General features: G+C 35.0%; 1 protein-coding gene across 5 annotated transcripts in view; it reads right to left on the bottom strand.

Annotated features, from left to right (window-relative positions):
- The window catches only part of LOC123534099 (signal peptide peptidase-like 3), a 58,454-nt gene that overhangs the window by 17,497 nt on the left and 17,740 nt on the right, over positions 1–23,217 (bottom strand). For 2 of the 5 annotated variants that reach the window (XM_045316168.2, XM_045316172.2), the window contains exons 2-6: positions 11,491–11,917; positions 7,414–7,491; positions 5,103–5,173; positions 3,058–3,177; positions 2,441–2,519 (exon numbers count right to left, since the gene is read on the bottom strand). In XM_045316168.2, coding sequence (XP_045172103.2) covers positions 2,441–2,519; positions 3,058–3,177; positions 5,103–5,173; positions 7,414–7,491; positions 11,491–11,534 — 392 coding nt within the window. In that variant the 5' untranslated portion in view covers positions 11,535–11,917. Of the gene's footprint in view, positions 1–2,440; positions 2,520–3,057; positions 3,178–5,102; positions 5,174–7,413; positions 7,492–11,490; positions 11,918–19,365; positions 19,564–20,189; positions 20,385–21,967; positions 22,122–23,217 lie in introns of those variants that run through there. The other 3 variants (XM_045316170.2, XM_053519541.1, XM_045316171.2) reach the window with 3 other exon arrangements.

Below are 23,217 nucleotides of genomic sequence, written 5' to 3'. Positions count from 1 at the left end.
CCAACGTATGTGCACACCCTGTGGGACATGCATGGCACAAATTCTGACAGATGACTGGGCAGACAAACTGACAAGGGCAAATATAAGTGTGTCAACCCTAAATAATTTTAGGGGTATACAAACTCACAATAACAAATGTAAACTAGAAAATGCTTTTGTAAAAAAGCGCATGTCTCCCCCAATGCAAAGTCCTATAGGCAAGAAGTCAATGCAGGAGTGAAAGTCAAAGAGACACTGATGGTTGGCTGCAATAGGGATCATCTACTTGGCATGTCCAATCATCCTGCTAAATTTCAACACTCTTGGCCTAGTGGTTCTCAAGTCACTGTTCAGGCTTCTGTGACCTTGACCTTTGATCAAGTGACCTCAAAATAAATAGGGGTCATCTACTCTGCATGTCCAATCATCCTATTAAGTTTCAACATTGTAGGTCAAGTGGTTCTCAAGTTATTTCCTAAAAATGATTTTACATGAACAGGCCACTGTGACCTTGACCTTTAACAGAGTGACCCCAAAATGAATAGGGGTCATCTACTCTGCATGTTCAATCATCCTATGAAGTTTCAACATTTTGGGTCAAGTGGTTCTCAAGTTATTGATCGGAACTGGTTATCAATGTTCAGGCCCCTGTGACCTTGACCTTTAACGGAGTGGCCCCAAAAACAATAGGGGTCATTTACTCTGCATGAACAATCATCCTATGAAGTTTCAACATTCTGGGTCGAGAGGTTCTCAAGTTATTGACTGGAAATGGTTTTCCATGTTCAGGCCCCTGTGGCCTTGACCTTTAACAGAGTGACCCTAAAATCATTAGGGGTCATCTACTCTGCATGACCAATCATCCTATGAAGTTTCATCATTCTTGGTCAAGTGGTTCTCAAGTTACTGACCAGAAATGGTTTTCAATGTTCAGGCCCCTGTGACCTTGACCTTTCACAGAGTGACCCCAAAATCGTTAGGGGTCATCTACTCTGCATGACCAATCATCCTATTAAGTTTCAACATTCTGGGTCAAATGGTTCTCAAGTTACTGACCGGAAATGGTTTTCAATGTTCAGGCCCCTGTGACCTTGACCTTTAATGGAGTGACCCCAAAATCGATAGGGGTCATCTACTTTGCATGTACAATCATCCTATGAAGTTTCAACATTCTGGGTCAAGTGGTTCTCTAGTTATTGATCGGAAATGGTTTTCCATGTTCAGGCCCCTGTGACCTTGACCTTTGATGGACCCCAAAGTCAATAGGGGTCATCTACTCTTCATGACCAATCATCCTATGAAGTTTCAACATTCTGGGTCAAGTGGTTCTCTAGTTATTGATCGGAAATGGTTTTCAATGTTCAGGCCCCTGTGACCTTGACCTTTGACAGAGTGACCCCAAAATCAATAGGGGTCATCTACTCTTCATGACCAATCATCCTATGAAGTTTCAACATTCTGGGTCAAGTGGTTCTCAAGTTACTGACCGGAAATGGTTTTCAATGTTCAGGCCCCTGTGACCTTGACCTTTAATGAAGTGACCCCAAAATCAATAGGGGTCATCTACTTTGCATGTACAATCATCCTATGAAGTTTCAACATTCTGGGTCAAGTGGTTCTCTAGTTATTGATCGGAAATGGTTTTCCATGTTCAGGCCCCTGTGACCTTGACCTTTGATGGAGTGACCCCAAAATCAATAGGGGTCATCTACTCTGCATGACCAATCATCGTATGAAGTTTCAATATTCTGGGTCAAGTGGTTCTCTAGTTATTGATTGGAAATGGTTTTCAATGTTCGGGCCCCTGTGACCTTGACCTTTGACGGAGTGACCCCAAAAACAATAGGGGTCGTCTACTCCAGCAGCCCTACAACCCTATGAAGTTTTAAGGTTCTAGGTCAAATGGTTCTCCAGTTATTGCTCGGAAAGGAAGTGTGACGTACGGACGGACGGAAGGACGGACGGACAGGGCAAAAACAATATGTCTCCTTGGGGAGACATAATGAGTCACTTTCCGAATCAATAAACAGTTAATTTATAATACATCAGACTTATATGACATTATACAGCATGAGAGCACCAGATTTTGTTTCCATTGTTCCATAGGAAACAGCTGGTAAACTGACACGGAGAAAATCAAAACATTGCTCATCAATATAAACAAAATGATGCAATACTACTAAAACACAGACTTTTTTTTTTCTTATGGCCTGAATTTCCCTTTACACTTCAAAAGTTAGGACTGAGACTAGAAAATCTATGCATGAAGGTGTGTGAGAACTATAAGTGCCATTGATGTTGAAGATTCCAAACTGATACCTGTGTGTAAACACTCCTCATTATGTGATATCTATGAAAATATTCCTACCACTTTCAATCTTGAGACTTTAAAAAAGATAAGTATAACTTATATGTCAGGGAAAACTGTTACTACCTAAACAGAACTGGCAGTATAACTTACTTTTGTCCTGTTGAACAAGGTCGCATCAAATACTGGCACATTGGAAGCAACAGAAATGCAAATGCAACTGTAGCTAACACTGAAATGAAATAACATGTTTTCTTCAACATTTGACTTCAACATTTTATTAACATTTTTGATAGATTGACTCCTAAGGAATGTATGAAATTTAATTTTAGAAAAGGTGATTTTCGAAATATCAACTACATATATATCAAGCAAATAAGTCCAGTACATGGCAGCCAAGTATTTTCACAGATTCTAGAGGTTCACCTGAGGAACATTCCTGGAAATTCATACTGAAATCTGGCCATTAGTTCCAAACAAAAAGATTTTCAAACTTTCCTTCAAATATTATACAGAGGCCCTAAGTGCAATCAAGCAATACTATTTGAAAGTTAAATGATGCTTCTCACCAAGTCTGTTGAATATCCATTAAGCAATTCATAAGAAGCAACAGTTCAAAAGGTTTTGTTTCTATTTTTAGCTCTGGCAGCCCCTTGGAGCATTCTAGCTTAATTATCTAAGGTCCATACAGACCAAGGTTTGTGTAATTCTTAGCATAGTGTCAAAGATGTTAAAAGTTAAAACTAGTGGGGATTTATATAACTATTTACCTGCAGTGCATATTGCAAACACCATTTGTAGGGAATCAAAAAACAGAAACATAACAAGTAATGAAATTGAGGCTCCTAGAGGCAAGAACGCCGCTTGACAAGTGTCAATTGTCTGAACATCTGAAATGAAAAAGAAGGTAATATTACACACAACAGAATAAAAACAAGGAGCTGCATTAAATAAACGCTTGATGCCACCCGGTGGCATCCTTGTCGATACAAAGCTACATAAGTCTAAAATGAGGTCAAGGTTAAACTGAGGTCAGGTGATGTTTGAAGATGAGGAATGGTCACAGATTACATCTGTATTAGTATCAATTCATTCTTGTAAGTGGTATTAATGCTAGATGAAATGGTCCCATTTTGGTTAACCAAGAGATGGCCCATATAAAGCAACCTAAGTCCAAAATGAGGTCAAGGTCAAACTGAGGTCAGGTGATGTTTGAAGATGAGGAATGGTCACAGGTTACATCTGTATTAGTATCAATTCATTCTTGTACGTGGTATTGATGCTAGACGAAACGGTCCCATTTGGTTAACCAAGAGATGGCCCATATGAAGCAACCTAAGTTGAAAAAGAGGTCAAGGTCAAACTGAGGTCAGGTGACGTCTGAAGATGAGGAATGGTCACAGGTTACATCTGCATTAGTATCAAGTCATTCTAGTAAGGGGTATTGATGCTAGACGAAAAGGTCCCATTTGGTTAATCTCGTACGGACGGACGAACGGATGGACGAACGAACGGACGGACAGGACGATCACTATATGCCTCCTGCATCAGTAGATGCCAGGGGCATAAAAAGTTGGATGTACTTAAGTTACAGCTGGATAATTATGTCACAGGGTGAGACTTCCTCTTGGTTGAAATGAGCTAATACTATATTCAAATGATCTGTATTCAGCAGCATAATTGGATCAGTGATCAAAGACACTAAAGCTGGAGGTTGCTAGGGTTACAATCAAACCATCCCGTATGAGGGGGGGGGGGGGGGGAGGGTGCAAGCAGGGACAGTAATGTGGATTGTTGCACACCTCTAATCACCTCATCACCTCCCACTTATATTCCAAGTTTTAAGCCAATACCTTGAAGGATTAGCAAGTCAACTCTGGGTAGTGATGGGCCGACAGAAGTATTTTCAATTTTTAACTTTGTGGGACTGAAAACATTCCAGTCTTTAACTAAGAATTAATAAATCGTTATTACATTTTTTGCTCCAAATAATTTTTAATTGTAATAACACAATATCACTGGATTAATACTGTCTGTCTGCACCCTGGTGAAATTAAGACGAGTACCTGAAGTTTACTATCTTCACAAATATTTTACATTTATGTTGATGAAGGGATACAATATAAATAGGATATCTAATTTCTGTGTGTTTCATTTCTTAAGTAATGATATGAAACATACACTGTGAAGTGAACTTATAGATATACAACTAAAATAACCGATTATCCGATTATATCCGATTAATCGAATAGGTTTGCTTGTCCGATTATGCCGATTAATCGGTTGGCAAATCCAACCGATTTCCCATCACTAACTCTGGGCACAAAATATGATAACAAGACAGATTTGACCTTGCTGTGACCTTAACCTCTAACCTACAGACCTGGTTTATGCACTTTCACACTGTCTCACTGTCATCTACCTATATGCAAAGGTTGAAATCAATGCCATTAATGATTATCAAGTTATACTCCTGACACAAATTTGACACATTTGAGCTTCATTTGTGACCTTGACCTTTGACCTTCTGAACTGGTTCATGTTCTCTGCATATCATCTCTTTGCCATCTTTTTACATGCAAAGTTTAAAGTCAATACCTCGAATGGTAATTAATGCCTCAGACAAAAAATATGACAGACAGATGTACGGACACCCCATCACGTAATATTTTCATTTAACCAAAACGGGTGTATAAAAAAGAATGAAATAAGCATTTAACTTTCTTAAAAAAATAAGTTAAAATAAAGGAGTAGCTACACTTGTGACCTTAAGGCCAAAAAAGGTATATAACTATTTTATCAGCAATCAACTTACTGCTCTCTGCTTCAGCATTGTAATTTTTATCTTTCTCTTTTTCTTTGTTCTCCTGTTCTATCATTAGAGATCTAAAAAGCATAAAAACACCCTACATTATAATATTTCTCTTTAAGTAAGCAAAAACTTGTATTAAACTAAATAGGGAGACAGTTCAGTGTTGACAACAGAAGACATAAAAACATATTTCTATGTTAATGAATTATCATTCCTAAAGTTTAAGTCAAAGTGAACATAAAGTAACAACCTGTTAAATTCTAAATAATTCAATATTTCTACTTTTATGAATCGAAAACATGCCATTCTGTCAACAGTATTTCACAGTTATTGGTGTTCTGCATTCTGCACCAGTACTGACTTTATCTCTACAGGGGCTTGAATCCATGAGTCATGACCAACAAGCTCTGGCCACACAGGAAGATGAAACCGACAGAAATAGGTTTCTAAATGGCTTGCCATATAATAGTGTTTACTTACATGACATAAGAAAGTAAGTTCCAAGTTTTTTCTCAAATAGAAAATCTACATTGAACTATTGACTTTAGACTTACAAAGTCTGTTGAGATCAAGTACTCTGTAATATTTCTTTCTTCGAACTGACACAACTGATATTTTCTCAGAAAACCATTTTCTCTCACATTAGAGTCAGAGTTAAGAGATACTGTAAATTTTTCCAGGAAGTGCTATGAAAGAGGATTTTATGGTAGAGATATTTGTTTTGAAGTTCTCTTAATGACTGATGCCAGTCCATAGTAACTTGTCCACAGCACAAACTATGGACCAGTCATTCATATAAGGAGTCATTTAATAAATATAGTTTGTGCTAGTGACCAGTCTACAGTTCAACACGGGTTTGCTGGGCTAACATCAACACCTGAAGAAGTGAAATCTGTGAAAAAGTATTTATGATCTCATGTAATAAAACACTTATTGAATGGCTTGCTTAGTGTATATCATTTAATTTTAGACCAAGTTGTTAGCTGATAGATTTTGTCATCTTGTACTACATGGTAAATGAGAACTGTTTTTGTTTTTATTCAAAATATCCCCTACCATCTCTTCAATTTCCGGTTTTTGTTTTGTACATGTACACCCAAAGCAATACTTAGTTCATTTAAAACATCTTTGATCCTAAACCACAGCTGGTAAACCATTCGGTAAATTTGACTACCAATCAAAGTCAATAAATCAATATCTGTTTGCAGATGGCACGTCATTAATGAAGAACATGTACAAAAGCAAGAAAACCTTACTGTAAAAGCATATATTTCCGCTGGGTCAAAATTTCGCGAATTAGAAATTCTGAGTATGTTTTGCAAAGTTTAATATTCATGAAATTGTAAAAATGGTATCATACTTGAATTTGAATTCGAATGGCGAATATTTATGCGAAGAATAATTTTTGTGAGATGTAGGGCCACGCGAATTGAGCGAAAATTATACCCTTGCGAAACTTTCTGCTTTTACAGTATGCAGCAAGATACGCAGGTATACGACTAGTTTTAAAGAAATAAATTTTCTGTTCAACTTATTGCAATTACAAATTATTTCAATGGTGTTACACTTGTGTTTTGACAATATACACACAACCACTTCATAGCCAATACATTTCTTTTAATTTTGAAAACTGTAGGAGTTACTTGGACAAAGATTTCTGGACAGACAGAATCTGATACAGGGTGGCCAACCCATGTGACTTTTCGGCATTGCACACATGGGGGAAATAGCTCGATTCAGGTAACATTTTGCTTATAATTTTTTTTTATTACTTGATGGATTTTAATAATATAAAAAGCGTCGAAGCCAGGTAAACAAGAACTGTCTTTGGCACAAAGCTTGCCACACATTTTCAATACTTTCTTCAAACACTCTGCACAAATCCCAGTGTGTACATTACCTACACATCTGGTTCATGAAAAACATTTTGATGGAGTGTTTGAGAAGTATTTGGATTGTCTGGCAGACACTTTATGTGGAAGCAAGCACCCCTTTTTTGTTTTTGAAGCTTTTTTATCTTATCAAAATCAGTAAAGTATTAAGGAAATTATAAGCAAAAATGTTACCTGAATCATGTGCACAATACCGAAATGTAATGTGGGTTTGCCACCCTGAGATGGACGGGCAGACAAAGTAGTACCTCAAGAGGTTGGGAAAAAAAATGACTTTAGAAGTAATCACCAAAGAGAAAATTTGCCTCAACCCAAAGATTAAACATTTGAACTCAGATTTGAAAAAGCTATCCCTATTGTTGTTAACTGGGAGAAGCACATAGCTAAGTTAGTCCATTTAAATACATTTTTCCAAGCCTCACCTGAAGCTTCCATATACAATAAGCAGTATTGAGATTACAAATGTTGACAGTCTTGATGAATCCATCATGTTGAATGCCCTGAAAAATAAAACACTATATCCCTGAAACAACTACCCTGTTCATAACAGGATGAAAACATAAACAGGAACAAGATGGTCATCATGGCCCTAACTCGCTCACATTTCACAGCTGACTTGAACACCTTTGGTCGATGTCCAATATTGTGACTGCTGGAGTGCTAAAAGTCAAAATGCAGTCATGCAATGATGGACAGAACAGCTCACCTTGAGCACTTTATGCTCAGGTAAGCACAAAAACAACAAACTTGTTCTGTTTTCTCAACTTGCATTCAAAGTTTCATTAAGCTTGGGCTAAAATTGTTACGTCTAGAGGTTTAACAGTCAACTTACTGATGACGGACAATGGTCGACACATGACAACGTATACATGGTGACCACAATAGCTCCCCTCGAGTACTTCTGTGCTCAAGTGAGCTAAAGAATGAATTCAATCTATTCATTCTTTCAAGAGTTAATATCAGTTACCAAACAGGCATCAACATTTGCTATATTAAGACTAAAACAGGCTACAACTCAAATACAGTGTATTGTAATGAAAGTTTGACCTTGACGATATTATTATATACTTGTGTACCAAAAACAAATTTAATCCAACGCAGGGCCCACACTGGGCTGGAAAAAGTTGGAGCCACCTTTTTTCTTGGGAATGGTAGGGAGGGTGCTGGAGAGGTTTCCCTTCCCGCGGCGCGTTGAAATTTTTTGTTACTTCCCATAAGCAAATGGTGATATTCTAGCTATATAGGGGGACTTTTAAATGAAAGTGGGTATACCTCTAAAGCAAGTTTTGTATTTTAAAATGTTGTTGGATGTTGAAGCAACCTGTCTGAAATATTACAGCTTCTTTTTATTGTGGGCCTACTATGTAAATGCATGGCCTGGGGGGCTGTGTTTTTGGTGCTCTGTGCTTCAGATAAATCTACCCTTACCTATTATCTTCTGTGTTGGTAACTGATACAGGATTACATTTCAAATCCATTCCTATCTTTTAAAGACATTCAAAAAACATGGCAAACACCTTTACTAATTACTTACTAAGATCATGGACACGGGTCCAGTGTATTTTTTTTTCTTTGTTTAATATAAAAAAACAACCTTTTTTCACACAAATATGCTTTCTTTATGTTAGTCAAATGAAAAAAAAAGGATGACAAAAATCCGGTCACAGTGTCGTGTATGATATTGTGACTAGATTTTTTGTCATCATTTTTTTTTCATTTGACTAACATAAAAAAAGTATATTTGTGTTTTAAAAAAATGGATTTTTATATTAAACAAAAAATACACTGGACCTGTGACTAAGATACTGTCTGATGGTGGCGACAACGTTAAAAAATTCATCAAACCATTCATTATTTTGCCGATTTATTTATTAATTATTTCATCCATGGAAATTAAAGGCATCAATCATTTAATCTGCCGTAATGACAACAAAACAAAAAGATTATTTTAACCCGAAAATTGGTTGCTTATTGATTGCAAATTGCATCTCCTCGCGTGTCAAGATGTTTATTACAGTGTCACATTGTTATATGTAAAGTGAACACAGACTGGGTAGTACTATCCCGTAATAAGTTAATTTTACAAGGTAAAATTATCGGAACCAGTCAACTGTTGTTTTTTTTTTTTTAACATAATTTCTCGGAGGTTACGATTTAGAACGTCTGAAACAAAATGGCAGTCCAAATTACGAAGATTTTTTCATTTTCGCCACTCGCGATTTTTCTTCGCCACTTTCATCGCAGATTCGCCAAATGGCTCGAGTGGCGAACGACAGCGTGGGCCCTGCAACGGTCCTTTCAGGAGTTATCACAGGTGCATAGATCATTAGATGCACACACCAACATGATGACTCCAGTATACCTCCTCCTAAACTTTGTTTACAGGAGTATAATAACAGTTACTGCAGAATTTGTCACAATAATTTCCCTGCTATAGTAACCTGATGCCCTTACTTTTCCTCTTGCAAACAAAGTTCTAAATGGGAGGAGCCACAGATCCCAATTTACTTTGCAATTTCTATTCTACTTCAAAAATTAATGAAACCCCTGTGTAAAATGAATCTTAATTAATATTTCATCAGTCCAACTATTAAAATACTTATTGTCACAGTGCCTGTCCTAGCAGTTTATGTATGCATATTCATAATCGGCTCTTTTAAACTAGAACTGTCACAGGAGTGACTTATACCCCCACCATACGGTCTTGTCACAGAAGAATGGCAACCATCAACCATAAGAAATTTTAAAAATACTTAGAACAATATAAAACGTAAAAAAAAAAACTTTTAAAATATTTAAAACAAAATTTTACTCGTCTTTGAAGTACTTCATCCTGGGCTTCCTCGGCACATATAAGTAATACTTGTATATGTGCCCAGGATGAGGGATGAGGTAAATATAAATTCTCTAATAGATACACTAAAAGTGAATACAAAAAAATGTCTTACAGACACATGTTACCACAGAAAAATGTTTTTACTTTTTACACAGGACTAATAATTTTTTTTTAGAAAAATACCTAAAATATTGAAAATCTAAAAATAGAATTTCTAAAAATAGACAAATTCTTGGAATTTAAGGGGAAGTAACTCAGTACAAAAGTTAAAAAAAGGTAACTTCCCTTTGGCTCTAAGCCAATCAGAATGATATATAGAGAAAATGCATCAAAATTAGCCTTAAATTCTAAGTAAAAGGGGGCATAATTCATGAAACATTGGTATCAGAGTTATGCATCTTGTGTCACATGATGTGGGTGACGAGGTGGAACATCTATTTTAAGTTTGAATCAATTCCATTTAGTAATAACTGAGATATAGTGAAAATACATCAAAATTTACCTTAAATTCTAAGTAAAAGGGGGCATAATTCATGAAAAGTTGGTGTCAGAGTTATGCACCTTGTGTCACAAGATTGGGTTGATAAGGTGGAACATTTATTTTAAGTTTGAATCAAAACCATTTAGTAATAACTGAGATTATAGTGAAAATGCATCAAAATTAACCTTAAATTCTAAATAAAGGGGACTTAATTCATGAAAAATTTGTGTCAGAGTTATGCACCTTGTGTCACATGATCTGAGGTGATACATCTATTTTAAGTTTGAATCAAATCCATTTAGTAGTAACTGAGATAATAGATTTCGTGACGTGATGCGACAAAACTGACTCCTATATTGCGCCCCCTCAACATGTTTGGTGGGGGTATAATTAATTTACATCCAAATGACCATTGTTATAACTATAGCATTTGAAATGTCATATTGCCGATTCAAAATTTAATATTAAACTAGAGCTGCTTTTGAGAAAAGCGCATGTCTCCCACAACTGCCTACCGGTAATCATCTAAATAGTAAGTCAGTCTTTATACACTGTTTACTTAGAGCTCATGCACATAAAGGACCCCAAAAGGACTCCTATACTACTAGGGCGCATGCGCATTTTTGACACCAAAAGGACGCCTATACTACTTTTAAAAGTGTAGTGGTCCTTTTGGTGTCAAAAATGCGCAAGAAATCTGAGCGTTTTTTGGTAATTCAAGGGTCATAATTCCGAAGTGCCTGGGCCAATTTGGCTAGTTATCGAACTTGGCCGAGCACTTATTTGCAAACAAGTTTGGTGAAGATCAGATGAGAAATGTTCCACTTAAAGAGTGCGGACCGGACCGGTCCGGATCAGACAGACAGGAGTAAATCAATATGTCTCCCACACCACTGTGTGGTGGGAGACATAATTACTGCTCACGAGAAGCAGATGTGACTAGAATGCAAAAGTACATGTATATGAGAATACTCTCCGTTCTTTCCACTCTGTATAACCCTACATGACCAGACCTGAAGTCATTGTTCAGTTTTAGTGCCATTTCATTTTTGAATGTCAGACATTTGAAAAATTCATATGTGCCTCTTTATTTTTAATTTTAATGGCAGTAATAGCACTGAAAACCTCAAAATCTATGGTGTATATCACACATTGCTCAGTCTAACTACAGGAGCTACTTACGAGAGAGTTGACGCCTCTGTTAGTTGCTCCTCTGCAACACCCATAATTACTGTCTATGCAGTAAGTCTGAACAACTGATTAGAGATGACCTCCTTTACCATACGGTTTCACTTTCCCCTCAACCCAGTAGTCTTCACCATTAGCAGACCAGTCATCCACTTCAACTCCAATGTGACCAGAACCTGGTTACGTCACTTCTTTGTGTCACTCATTTTGTAAATTCATCAGGTTATCAAATAATTTAACCTTTATGTGTATCTATTCTGCCTGCAATCAGCAGTTTGTTTCAGGTCTCTAACACAGTAACACATGTGTTTTTAATCCAATAAAGGCCACTCTTATTTCTAGGGGTGGGGTTGTTGTAAAACTATCCCAGTAAGTATTTTTAAGCAGGTTCTATTTCACTTCAGTCTTCTACAAACACTACCTGAAAGTAAAAGAAGGAGTAAAGATTAACTATATTATAGGAAAACAAAGGCCCGTAACTACACCGAAAATCATTCAACAGTAAAACCCATAGTAATGTGCGAGAGGAAAACTGCAAGGGCAGGGTGAAACAACAAGACAAAGACGCAATCAGCATTTCTCTAAACATGTGGGAACAATTATAGTATAACAGCAGTAATAACATTGACTTTTAAATTTTAGATTTTTGTAGCCAGTCTATATCCTATGTCCTATTTTTGTAGCCAGTCTATATCCTATGTCCTATTTTTGTAGCCAGTCTATATCCTATGTCCTATTTTTGTAGCCATTTTTGTAGCCAGTCTATATCCTATGTCCTATTTTTGTAGCCAGTCTATATCCTATGTCCTGTTTTTGTAGCCAGTCTATATCCTATGTCCAATATCATAATAATATTTACAATCAGTTCCCTGAGAAAATCTCTAAAATTGACTGGCATTTGTCACTATTACACAGAATAAAAGAAACAAGAGGGCCATTGACCCTAAAGCGCTCACCTATGTACAAAGCTTCAAGTGTGTTTGTATAACGTAAATATATTTTCTGTCGGTTAAGCGAAGCGAATTAGGCGGGAAATATTTTCCTTGAATAGGTATAGATCTTTTGTTGTATCAGGCCAATCAAAATCTTGTTTTGATGGTTGTTTTGTTGGTAGCCTTAGTAACGCAAGTTATCGTGCCGATTGTTGTGATTTGTATGGTCATTCAGCTTTGGGCACCTATGCTTACAAACAGACTATTTTTTAAATCTAAATCACGGGAAATTATTTGTTACTTTATTTAAATAAATATATATATATATATATATATATAAATCACCAAGCCCGTAAATCTGGGCAGATTCTTTTCAATTCCAGTACCGTTAGTCTGCCCACTTTTACGGGTACATCTGCCCACTTCTACGGTCCTTTACGGATTGAATCTAATGATCAAACGTATATCTGCCCACTTCTACGGTATAGTAAAGTTATATATATATATATATATATAACTTTACTATACCGTAGAAGTGGGCAGATATACGTTTGAGAATCTAATGATCAAACGTATATCTGCCCACTTCTACGGTATAGTAAAGTTATATATATATTCTACGGTATAGTAAAGTTATATATATATATATATATATATATATATATATATATATACACACATGAGAAGTGAATGTTATTCATGTTCAATGATTGAATTGATACTTATGAATTGAATGGTATTTGAAGTTGTTATATGATTCATGTCAGTATTTTCTTATATATAAATGTAATGGATATTATTGGAAGAAGAAACAATGTAAGATAATCGTGCCCAAGTGCTCATTACATATTATACAATATATGAAGCATATTGTGTTTTAGTTCTTTTGGTACAAAGATCTGTGTAGGTTTAAGGAATGGTACAACTACAGAGTTAGGTTTCTTCTACATTAGCCTACATTATATATACAATGTACATGTCACACACATTTCTGATCCTAGGGCAATAATTTAAACAATTATGGTAGACAGTAAAACTGATATCACATGCCAAATATCAAGGCTCTTGCTATTATCACGGTGGGGAAACCACGTGACTAACTTGGATAACGTGCACGCAAAAGTGCTAAAAATAGGCCCGCTTCAGGTATGTTTTTTCACTATAACTTTTTTGATCCACAATTGTTTTAAACGAGATAACGTGCATAAACCCCGCAATAAAAAGCTCTTTCAGCGCATATATGTAACTTGATGAAACTCCCTCCCGTTTTTACGTAATCCTTGCCCAACCGATTCGAAAGATGCAAAATATTTTGGTAACGAACACGTCTGTTCACAAGTTACGCACCTAGCACAGATTCTGCAGAGAATTTTCGCTGGAATTTAGGTTTAAAATAAAGCTTGTCATTGTCCAAAGTCCTGTACCAAATATTTAACATGACTATTCAGGAATATTAAAGATATCGTAAGACAAAGGGTGCGGTAACGTACACGTTGCGGTTTTTCAGGGGGTGACGTACACGTCATTTTTCCCCAGAGGGTAACGTACACGTCAAAGACTATTTATCATGCATGTAGAACATCTGTCTTTAAATGACTGAACTGTAAACATTTTGATATTGTTAAAAAAGATGCAGATGCTGGGAATAGGCTTTTTTTTCTTTCGGTAGGTTAGTATATACAGAAATGCTACAGTGAAAATGAGTAGCGTCGGTCCTCATCCAAGCTTGGAAATAATTACACATTTACTGCTCTTGTATATCTATACATAAATAGGTAAAATGATAAAATTTTGAAATTATTTTGCTCTAAATCCATCATATGCGCAACTGACCATGTATCTTTGAGTGAAAAAGTTGACAGTTGCTTACGGGGGATAGAAGCCTAGTACTTGTTCTTTCCAGTTACGATAGTTAGTTTAGTTGTCCGCACCATATGATTCTGACTTTGAAAAAGGACGTAAATCAAAGACAAACAAAAAGAAGTATTAAATACGCATATAGGTATCATTGTTGCACCGAGAGTAACAGCAGTAAAACTATTATCTATTTATAGCACGGAGAATGAATATATTTGCCAGGAGTGTGGAATGTCTTTTCGGAGAAAAAGTAATTTAAAGGCGCACGAGAAGAGACATAGTGGTGCGTGAACCTATCACTGTTATGGGAAAAACTTTTTCGACGACCCATTGTCTAAAAATAACAATAGAAAAAACTTGTTACTTCTCTTTTTGACATGTTTATATTTTGTATATCAGGTCAAATAAAAGTCAGTATAATAGATCTTATAGTCGCAGTGTAAATTTATTGTCCAAAAATTATTACGCTTCAATATGAATAATAAGATCGCACGTGTCGCCTGCTGGGGACGAATGCTAGAGTAGTACACATAAGAGAAGAAGAATGACCTCTACTAATGTGCGAAGTATCAAGTCAATCCTTTATATTGTTTTTACTTGGATTCCAGACAGGTTTCTTATACATACAGGGAGGTAATTAAAATTGGAGTCAGTAAGAGTTATGACTCCTTATCACTGCACTTTCTTTCACTGACCTGTATTAATGTGCAAAGTAGCAAATCAATCCTTCATAGTTTTTGGCTTGGGCTTCAGTCAAGCTTCTTGCTTTTCCTTTTCATGCATAAAGGGAGGTGATTCAAAAATGGGGTCAGCTGAAGTAAAGGTTCTTTGACACTGCACTTTGCTTCACTGACCTCTATCAATGTATCAAGTATCAAGACAATCCTTTGTATGGTTTTGACATTGGCTCCAGACAAGTTTTTTGATAGATAAAGGGAGGTTATTCAAAAATAAGGTGAGTTAGAGTTATGGTTCTTGGACACTGTACTTCCTTTCATTGGACCTCTATTTATTTATGTGCAAAGTATCAAGTCAATCCTTTATATAATTTCGACTTGGGCTTCAGACAAGCTTTCTATATAACGATAAGGGGAGGTTATTTAAAAATGTGACCATCACACTGCACTCTTCTGTCAATGTGTAAAGTATCGAGTCAATTCTTCAAATAGTTTTTGACTTGGGCTCTGGACAAGTCTTTTTTATAAGGATAAGGGGAGATAATTGAAAAATGGGACCACCTAGAGTTATGGTTCTTTGATACTGCACATCCTCTCACTGTGTTCGATCATTGTGTGAAGTAACAAATTAGCACCTTTATTACATCTTGAGTTATGCTCCGGACAAGAAGCTTGACGGACGCCAGCTGGTCGCCAGACGGACAGACGACGGAAAAGTGATCCCTATATGTCGCAGCTTCTTTGTAGTAGGCGACACAAAAACTGTCTAAGTCAACTGTACTTGTTTAAAAAAAAAAAAACTCAGATTTTTTGCGACATTTTCTAACTTTTTTTTTGCGATCCAATATAGCTTAGTTTAGTTTAATAGTTAATTATAATCTCGTTACTGCTTATACCTGTACAATAAATTATATAATAATGAAATCATTATCAAAATATATAAGGTATTTGATTTTGTGAATGAACAACCTAAACTTAACCGAGGCTGTTACTTTAAAGCTTTTGGATGTAATTAAGGAGGTAGGTTACCTTGTTACAAGGTTAAATTCAAGTTAGTTGAACCGCAGCATTTTTTTGCATTTCGTGTAATATGGAGTTTGACCTGCTACAATCTCAATTTCGTTTGTCTCTGCCCCTTCAAATTCAATTTTTATCTAGGTTTGAAGAACATGACCCTCTAAAGATATTTCATATTAAAAGAAGAAGGAAAATACGGATATTTAACACTTTTCAGTGTATTTTAGTTTCATTGATATCCGTAGAAGTCTGCATAATTGATAATTTTACTAGTATGCACGTTAGCTTTCTAATATAAGCTTTAAATGCATATGTCGCGGGGCTCGTGTTTCCATGGTAACGCATTTTCTCTCATTTTTAAACAACTATGTATAAAAATAGGCGTTTTCGACGGCCTAAGTGGCATTCTGTTAATGACTAACATGGAATATTTGGGAAATATTATAAGCAAAATACCATGCACTTTACATGGTACCCTATTTTTCTTAAAGTTTACAGTAACCATGGCAACAGAGATGTTTAAAATAGCTTATATCTTGCTTTTTGTCGTAATTTCTTATAAAAAAATATTGAATAAGATTATCTTTCTAGTTAATGTAGCTTTAAAACATATTATTTCTAACGTAAGTTATATTTTCTTGTTATTTGCATTGATTCAAACAAATTTCACAGCTTAGAATACATACGGTAGTACCCCTCGCCTGGCATTTTTCATGGAAAAATCGTTCAGCATGCTGATATTATTCTAATGGATATTGTTGAAATGAAAATAAAAAGCCGAAGTTGTGTTTCTTAAATAGACCAGTGTCAACGCTTTTGAATTTTACATTTAGATACATAGGTCACGGGCTTCGTTTCCATGGTAACATCAATTAAATTTAAGGAACCACATTTTTCTACTGAAATTTGAACAGTTTTAGATCTTATTTTAGTATATAAGTAACAAATTATCAACGGAACCTGAAAAATAGGTATTACAAATTAAACTGCTAGATTTTTTATTTGAAAATGGCCGTTACAAGTAACCTTTCATCCAACTATATTCCAGATAACATTGGTTACCATCATCCATTTTCTTACAATCCGCATAACGTTTCAATATAACTACATAAAAGATGCAAAATGTTGATGATTATTCAGAGCAAAAGATTCATAACAAATATTTCAGCAAATATTTGTTATTTGAAGATAGTTAAAATAAAGAAAATGCACAGAATTACGTACTTTCAAGATAAAAGCTATTAATTTTGCGCGGTAACTGACACGTAACGTCATGACGTCAATGACGTCATTTTATAGCAACATTGTTTTGAAGCGTTTCTGCGGCAGTTGAATCATTATTTCTGCATTATTAAACCATAAAGTATCAGACTGGAGGCAGGTTCATGATTTGTTTTCAGGAGAATGAATATACAAACACATTTAATTTGTCGTAAACGTCGTCGTAAATCGTCACGTTAGCTTCCGGTTGGACATGCGCACATACAAATATGAAGGTAACCTACCTCCTTAACGCATTTATAGATCTATATTATCAGAATATGTCAGCATTTATAATTTAATCAACCATGGAATGGCTATAGTCCTTAGATATGCAAAATTAGGTCAATACTGATATGTTGTTTCAGTAAGGAGGTCTAAATGAATAACTAGCTGACCAACAAACTGTCACTAACCTACAGAAAGAATAACATATTACTCCCGCACGATAATTTAAACGACAACGTGTTTATATTATTGGTTGATTGTTATGGTCCCATGCATGATAGAACTAAAAAGTTTGTCAATGATACAAATAAGGTGCATGCTGTCATATTAAACAAAAAAAATTTTCTGTATTCTAACGTTTTAATGAAGAAAAATCATGGTTATCAAACATGCTATCGTTCTGAATTTATACTAATTCCAGCATCTTTTTAACAATATAAAAAATGTTTCAACGGGTCATCAAGAAGATTTGAACATATGGATTTGATTAAACCCTGCTGACAGACAGAACTACATGGTTTATTCCCAGAAACCTAATTAACTTTTGATATTTGGAAAAAAAAGTTAACAATTAAAATGGCAACTGCTAACAATGTCTACTTGTCAAAATAACATACACGTTTAGACAATAAAATTCCAACTGCTATTCATTTTCACTGTAGCATCTCTGTATATACTAACCTACCGAAAGAAAAACAGCCTATTCCCAGCATCTGCATTTTTTTAACAATATCAAAATGTTTACAGTTCAGTCATTTAAAGACAAAGATGTTCTACATGCATGATAAATAGTCTTTGACGTGTACGTTACCCTCTGGGGAAAAATGACGTGTACGTCACCCCCTGAAAAATCGCAACGTGCACGTTACCGCACCCTTTGTCTTACGATATCTTTAATATTCCTGAATAGTCATGTTAAATATTTGGTACAGGACTTTGGACAATGACAAGCTTTATTTTAAACCTAAATTCCAGCGAAAATTCTCTGCAGAATCTGTGCTAGGTGCGTAACTTGTGAACAGACGTGTTCGTTACCAAAATATTTTGCATCTTTCGAATCGGTTGGGCAAGGATTACGTAAAAACGGGAGGGAGTTTCATCAAGTTACATATATGCGCTGAAAGAGCTTTTTATTGCGGGGTTTATGCACGTTATCTCGTTTAAAACAATTGCGGATCAAAAAAGTTATAGTAAAAAAACATACCTGAAGCGGGCCTATTTTTAGCACTTTTGCGTGCACGTTATCCAAGTTAGTCACGTGGTTTCCCCACCGTGTATTATGGATTCAGAGAAGATTTCCAAAGTTCAATGAACCGGAATCATAGGAACAACTTTGAAAGAGGGCTACCCAGTGATCATTTGTGTAACGTTTCATCAAAATCCATTCACAGTTCAGTAGTTTTGAGATGTCCTTTTAAGAAATTGTTGATGAAAAGTGACCATGTCCTCTGGTGGCCATGTTTTTTTAAATGTTTAAATTTTGTGACAAATTTTTTATCAGTCTAGTGGCTAGTGTACACTGTTGTCACAGTAACACATTAATATCAATAAGGAAGTGAAATACAAGACAGAACTAACAGAAGACAAAATGCAGAAAATATCACACCTTTTTAATTTCATTTTGCAGTTTTACATAGACTTCAGAACAACAATCATTTGTGCACACTCCTGATTAATATACCTTCATTACACTCCGACAGGTAATTACAGAAGGTTTACTTTATATACATTGTATACATTTATGTCAGACCTACTTAATATGATTTTGATTGAAATTTGGAAGAAAAACATGATTGAAAATATTGTTTAATCTTCAAAGTAAGGTGATTGTACTTACAGTTGTTTTTGTTAAATAATCAGTTAAAGTTTTTTATTTCTAAATGTAAAAGTTCACCTACCGTATGTCTTAAATAGGTCACTCGGTCATCAACCTATATGTTGCTTTAAAATACATAAATGACTGAAATAACCTATCATAGCATTAAAATTAACTGGTTTAATCACCATTTTATTTCTGTGTTTTTTTTTTCAAATCGACCAAATTTAATATACACTTCTGTAAAACTGAAAGATCAAAATAAATCTGCTAGTCTGTTTGCAAACAAAAGAAAATAGTCCTGGTCATGTGATTTGTATGTTTACATACAAAGAAATCGTCTTTGTGTGCTATTTTTATCTGGTCTATTCAAATTTTATCTCTTTAAATTTCATACATGTACATATTGAGAGAGAACAATTTTTTTTTTTTGTTTATTCAATTAAAAAGAAAGAGAAAAGAAATTTAAGAAGTAAACAATCCTGTTTAAGTTAACAAGCATTTGTATACAGTCTTAATATACATAACAGCAAGGAGTTAAAAGTTATACTGCGAAAATACCTTTGGGCAATTTGGATGTGCAAACAAGACAAGGGGAAATATGATTAATACATCAAATCACTGTATCAGACAGTCAAACAAAACCTCAAATATTCAATTTTCCTGTATCTTTACTTTAATTGACTGCTAAAACTTTGCTAATTGTTTCAGGTGGAGTTTAATAATTATATCCATAATAACCTATGTCTGTTTAACAGAAGGCAAATAATCTGTCAAAATAATTATTCAGAAATTCATGAAAATGAAATTATATACCTCTAATCATCTCAATTTTACTTTCATAAAATTTCTTGATATTAAACAATCAGTTTCAAGATAAATAGACAAGAGATCAATTAAACTTACTCTATGGTCATTCTCTTCTATTTCTAAATCCCTTTATACCTTTATCTTCTCATGAACTGATCACCCAGTATGCATCTGGTACATCGTAATTTTTGACCATATTTAAAAAATATTAACTATATTGATTTCTTTCTTCTGATGAATGTCAAAAGGAGAGGTAAAATAAACATTTTATGAAACAGCTGCAACTTAGCTCACAAAGGGATCAATATATTTTCTAATTATTGTTGTAATTTACTTATTCATGCATACCACTATTGCAATAAAAAGAAATGTTCAAAACAGATCCTACACAAATAAAGGAAGTATTCACAGGCAATACAGTGTCCTCAAATTGGAATAAAATACTTTCAAGTCATATCACTGTCAGACTTGAACATACTGTTAGAAATCTATATCAAATAAATATCACCTTTGTACATGTATATGAACAAAGCAACAGATGATGAAAGCACAAAGACTCGCAAAAATGTCCCTTAGCCTTGAACTTTACATACCTCTCAACTACAAAAGAAAGTAAAGAGACACCCATCAGTTGAACTGCAAAAATGTATACATAAACAGTAAAAGTTAGATGACAAATTACAGTTGATCTGCAAAGTCTCAATGTACATAATGATAAGGTAAGATGATAAATGACTGTTTATAAACACAAACCGGTATTTCAATTTGGCCATAACAAACTAGTAATCATACTAAAACAAATATCTCAATGTATATGAATCAAATCTGTTCTGTTCTTTATGTATTTAAGGACTTTAAAAAAGGCCTTACATTGTATGTATATACTGCAAGTATCTCATTCTTGCAAGTTGTATATATTTGCTTATTATAACTCATAAAAGCTTCTTTTGTGATACCTAAAGCATGACCATTGTCAATAGCTCACCCTGTATTTCACATCATACAAAAATTGTGTAATTTATTCAATTGTGTAGTGTGCATTTAAAAAAAATTGTTGTTACATGCTGAAGCTGATTACAAACTCATGAACAACCAATTGTTTTTCAAACTTTTCCAACTTTATAAAGATAAAAAGTTTCTATTCATTAAAATCAGTACTGACTTTTCTTCTTCTCAAAAGCAGGCTTTCTCATTTTTTTACACTACAAACTAACAAAGTGACAGTATCCATCCAGTCATTTTGGTATGACCTAACCCTTATCCTGCTAAATTTCTATATTGAATTCAGAATTGTCCATCTTCTAATTTGGACAGCACCATTAACTGTTTAGAGGGGTGCTTACCAGAAAGATACTGGCTGAATAACGAACAGTGCAGATCATGATCAGACCGCATGGACATAGACTGATCATGATCTACATTGGCAGCAGATGTAGAATCAATCAGCATGGTAAGAGTTTGATCCCACCGCATGAATGTTTAATGTTACCTATGTCAACTTTTATCACTGAAAAAACTCCTCAATATAATTTTTTTAAATGGAGTAATGACTTAAACAGACATTCAATATTCTTTTCTGATAACGACAACCTAACCTCAATACATCCAAACAAAACTAATCCAAATACATGATTGTATGAGCTTCATGAACTGTAGGCGCACTTTGTTTAGTACAAAAAAATTATCAAATTTATATCCTTATTTGTTATGCGCATTTCATAAATACATGCATCAAAAATATCTTTTTGGTTCAAATTTTCCAAATGCATTCATGGTCTTACAAGTGTCCTTGATACTTACTTAAAAATGTACGGCCAAATATCTTAATAAAACAATTCTTAATACTGCAGACCATAAATATCGTTTTCACAAACCTTTCCATGGAGTCTGTATGTCTGAAGTATCCAACTGCTTAAAATTCACATTAAATTTACCTATTCCACAATGTATTCAGAACTAATGTATTTTATCACATTCATGGCTTTTCATTATCAGTTACACATAAGACACAAGGGCTTTATTAAGCTGTCTGATATCTCTTAGATCTATTCAAATATTGTCAACAAAGATAACTGATCGATCTTATCTACCTAATCATTCATCTTAAACTCTTATCACTTTATCACCCAAAATTGCCTTGTTCTTATGCAACACCAATTAAGGGAAATGTTGACAGTTTTACTGATCAAACAAAAACACCTTTACAAATAAACTAACCTTATGTTAATTACTAGTGTGCTGTAAAATGATCTGTTTTATTCCCCTGTACTTTCTGTAGGCACAAGTATAACAAGAGGGCCATAATGGCCCTAGATCGCTCATCTGAGTTTCAGAGCTTCAACAGGCTAGAGTGTGAAACTTTGGAAGAGGACCATAATATGCTCTAGGTGTCGAAAGTTCCCGAGGCTGTAGAAGTTAATAATCTAAATTAGTGAGACAGCTAACAAATGGTGCCAATTTGGGGCCGACATAAAAAAATGCGAAATTTGCAACTTTTTGTGCTGTGTTACTATAAATCAGATAAAACATACAAGTGATTCTCCCAAGCATGATGATACCAGCTGGTAACACGCGTGTGTATTGTCTAAATGATTTATTGCATGATTAAAACAGTAAACTAATTAAGTTAATTTTTAATTATCGTTTTGAAAATATTTAGAAATATTTTCCCTTTATTGAGCCCCCTTGGAAACTTCACATATTAATTTGCATATGCACGAGCTGGTCAGTAGGGAATCAGCCGATCACTGCCGAATGGGGTCCTCTTATCTGACAAGGGTTTATTGCGCTCTAGCAACGGGTACACGTGTGAAAATTTACCAATCACAGCCGACTGGGGTTCACATCTAATTTAACACGGGTCCAGCGCCCTGCGCCAATGGATTCTTGAATGTGCATTGCCAGAAAGCAAAATGTCGCTGGACGATAGTAATGATGTTATTTTATCTCAGGCATTGGATTTTATGGAAAGCGCCATGGCTTACGATAAGTTTAATAGTGAAAATGAGGACGATATTCTGTTGTCTCAGGCATTAGATTTGATGGAAAGTAGACCTAGCACTGCAAGGGATAGGTCGAATAGCTGCCAAAGTTTTGATGTTATAGAATTTAACTTGACTCGCAC

This window comes from Mercenaria mercenaria, chromosome 12 (assembly GCF_021730395.1).
Source record: "Mercenaria mercenaria strain notata chromosome 12, MADL_Memer_1, whole genome shotgun sequence".
NCBI lineage: Eukaryota > Metazoa > Mollusca > Bivalvia > Venerida > Veneridae > Mercenaria > Mercenaria mercenaria.
Note: the sequence above shows the minus strand (reverse complement) of the source record. Positions and strands in the feature narration are given on the sequence as shown.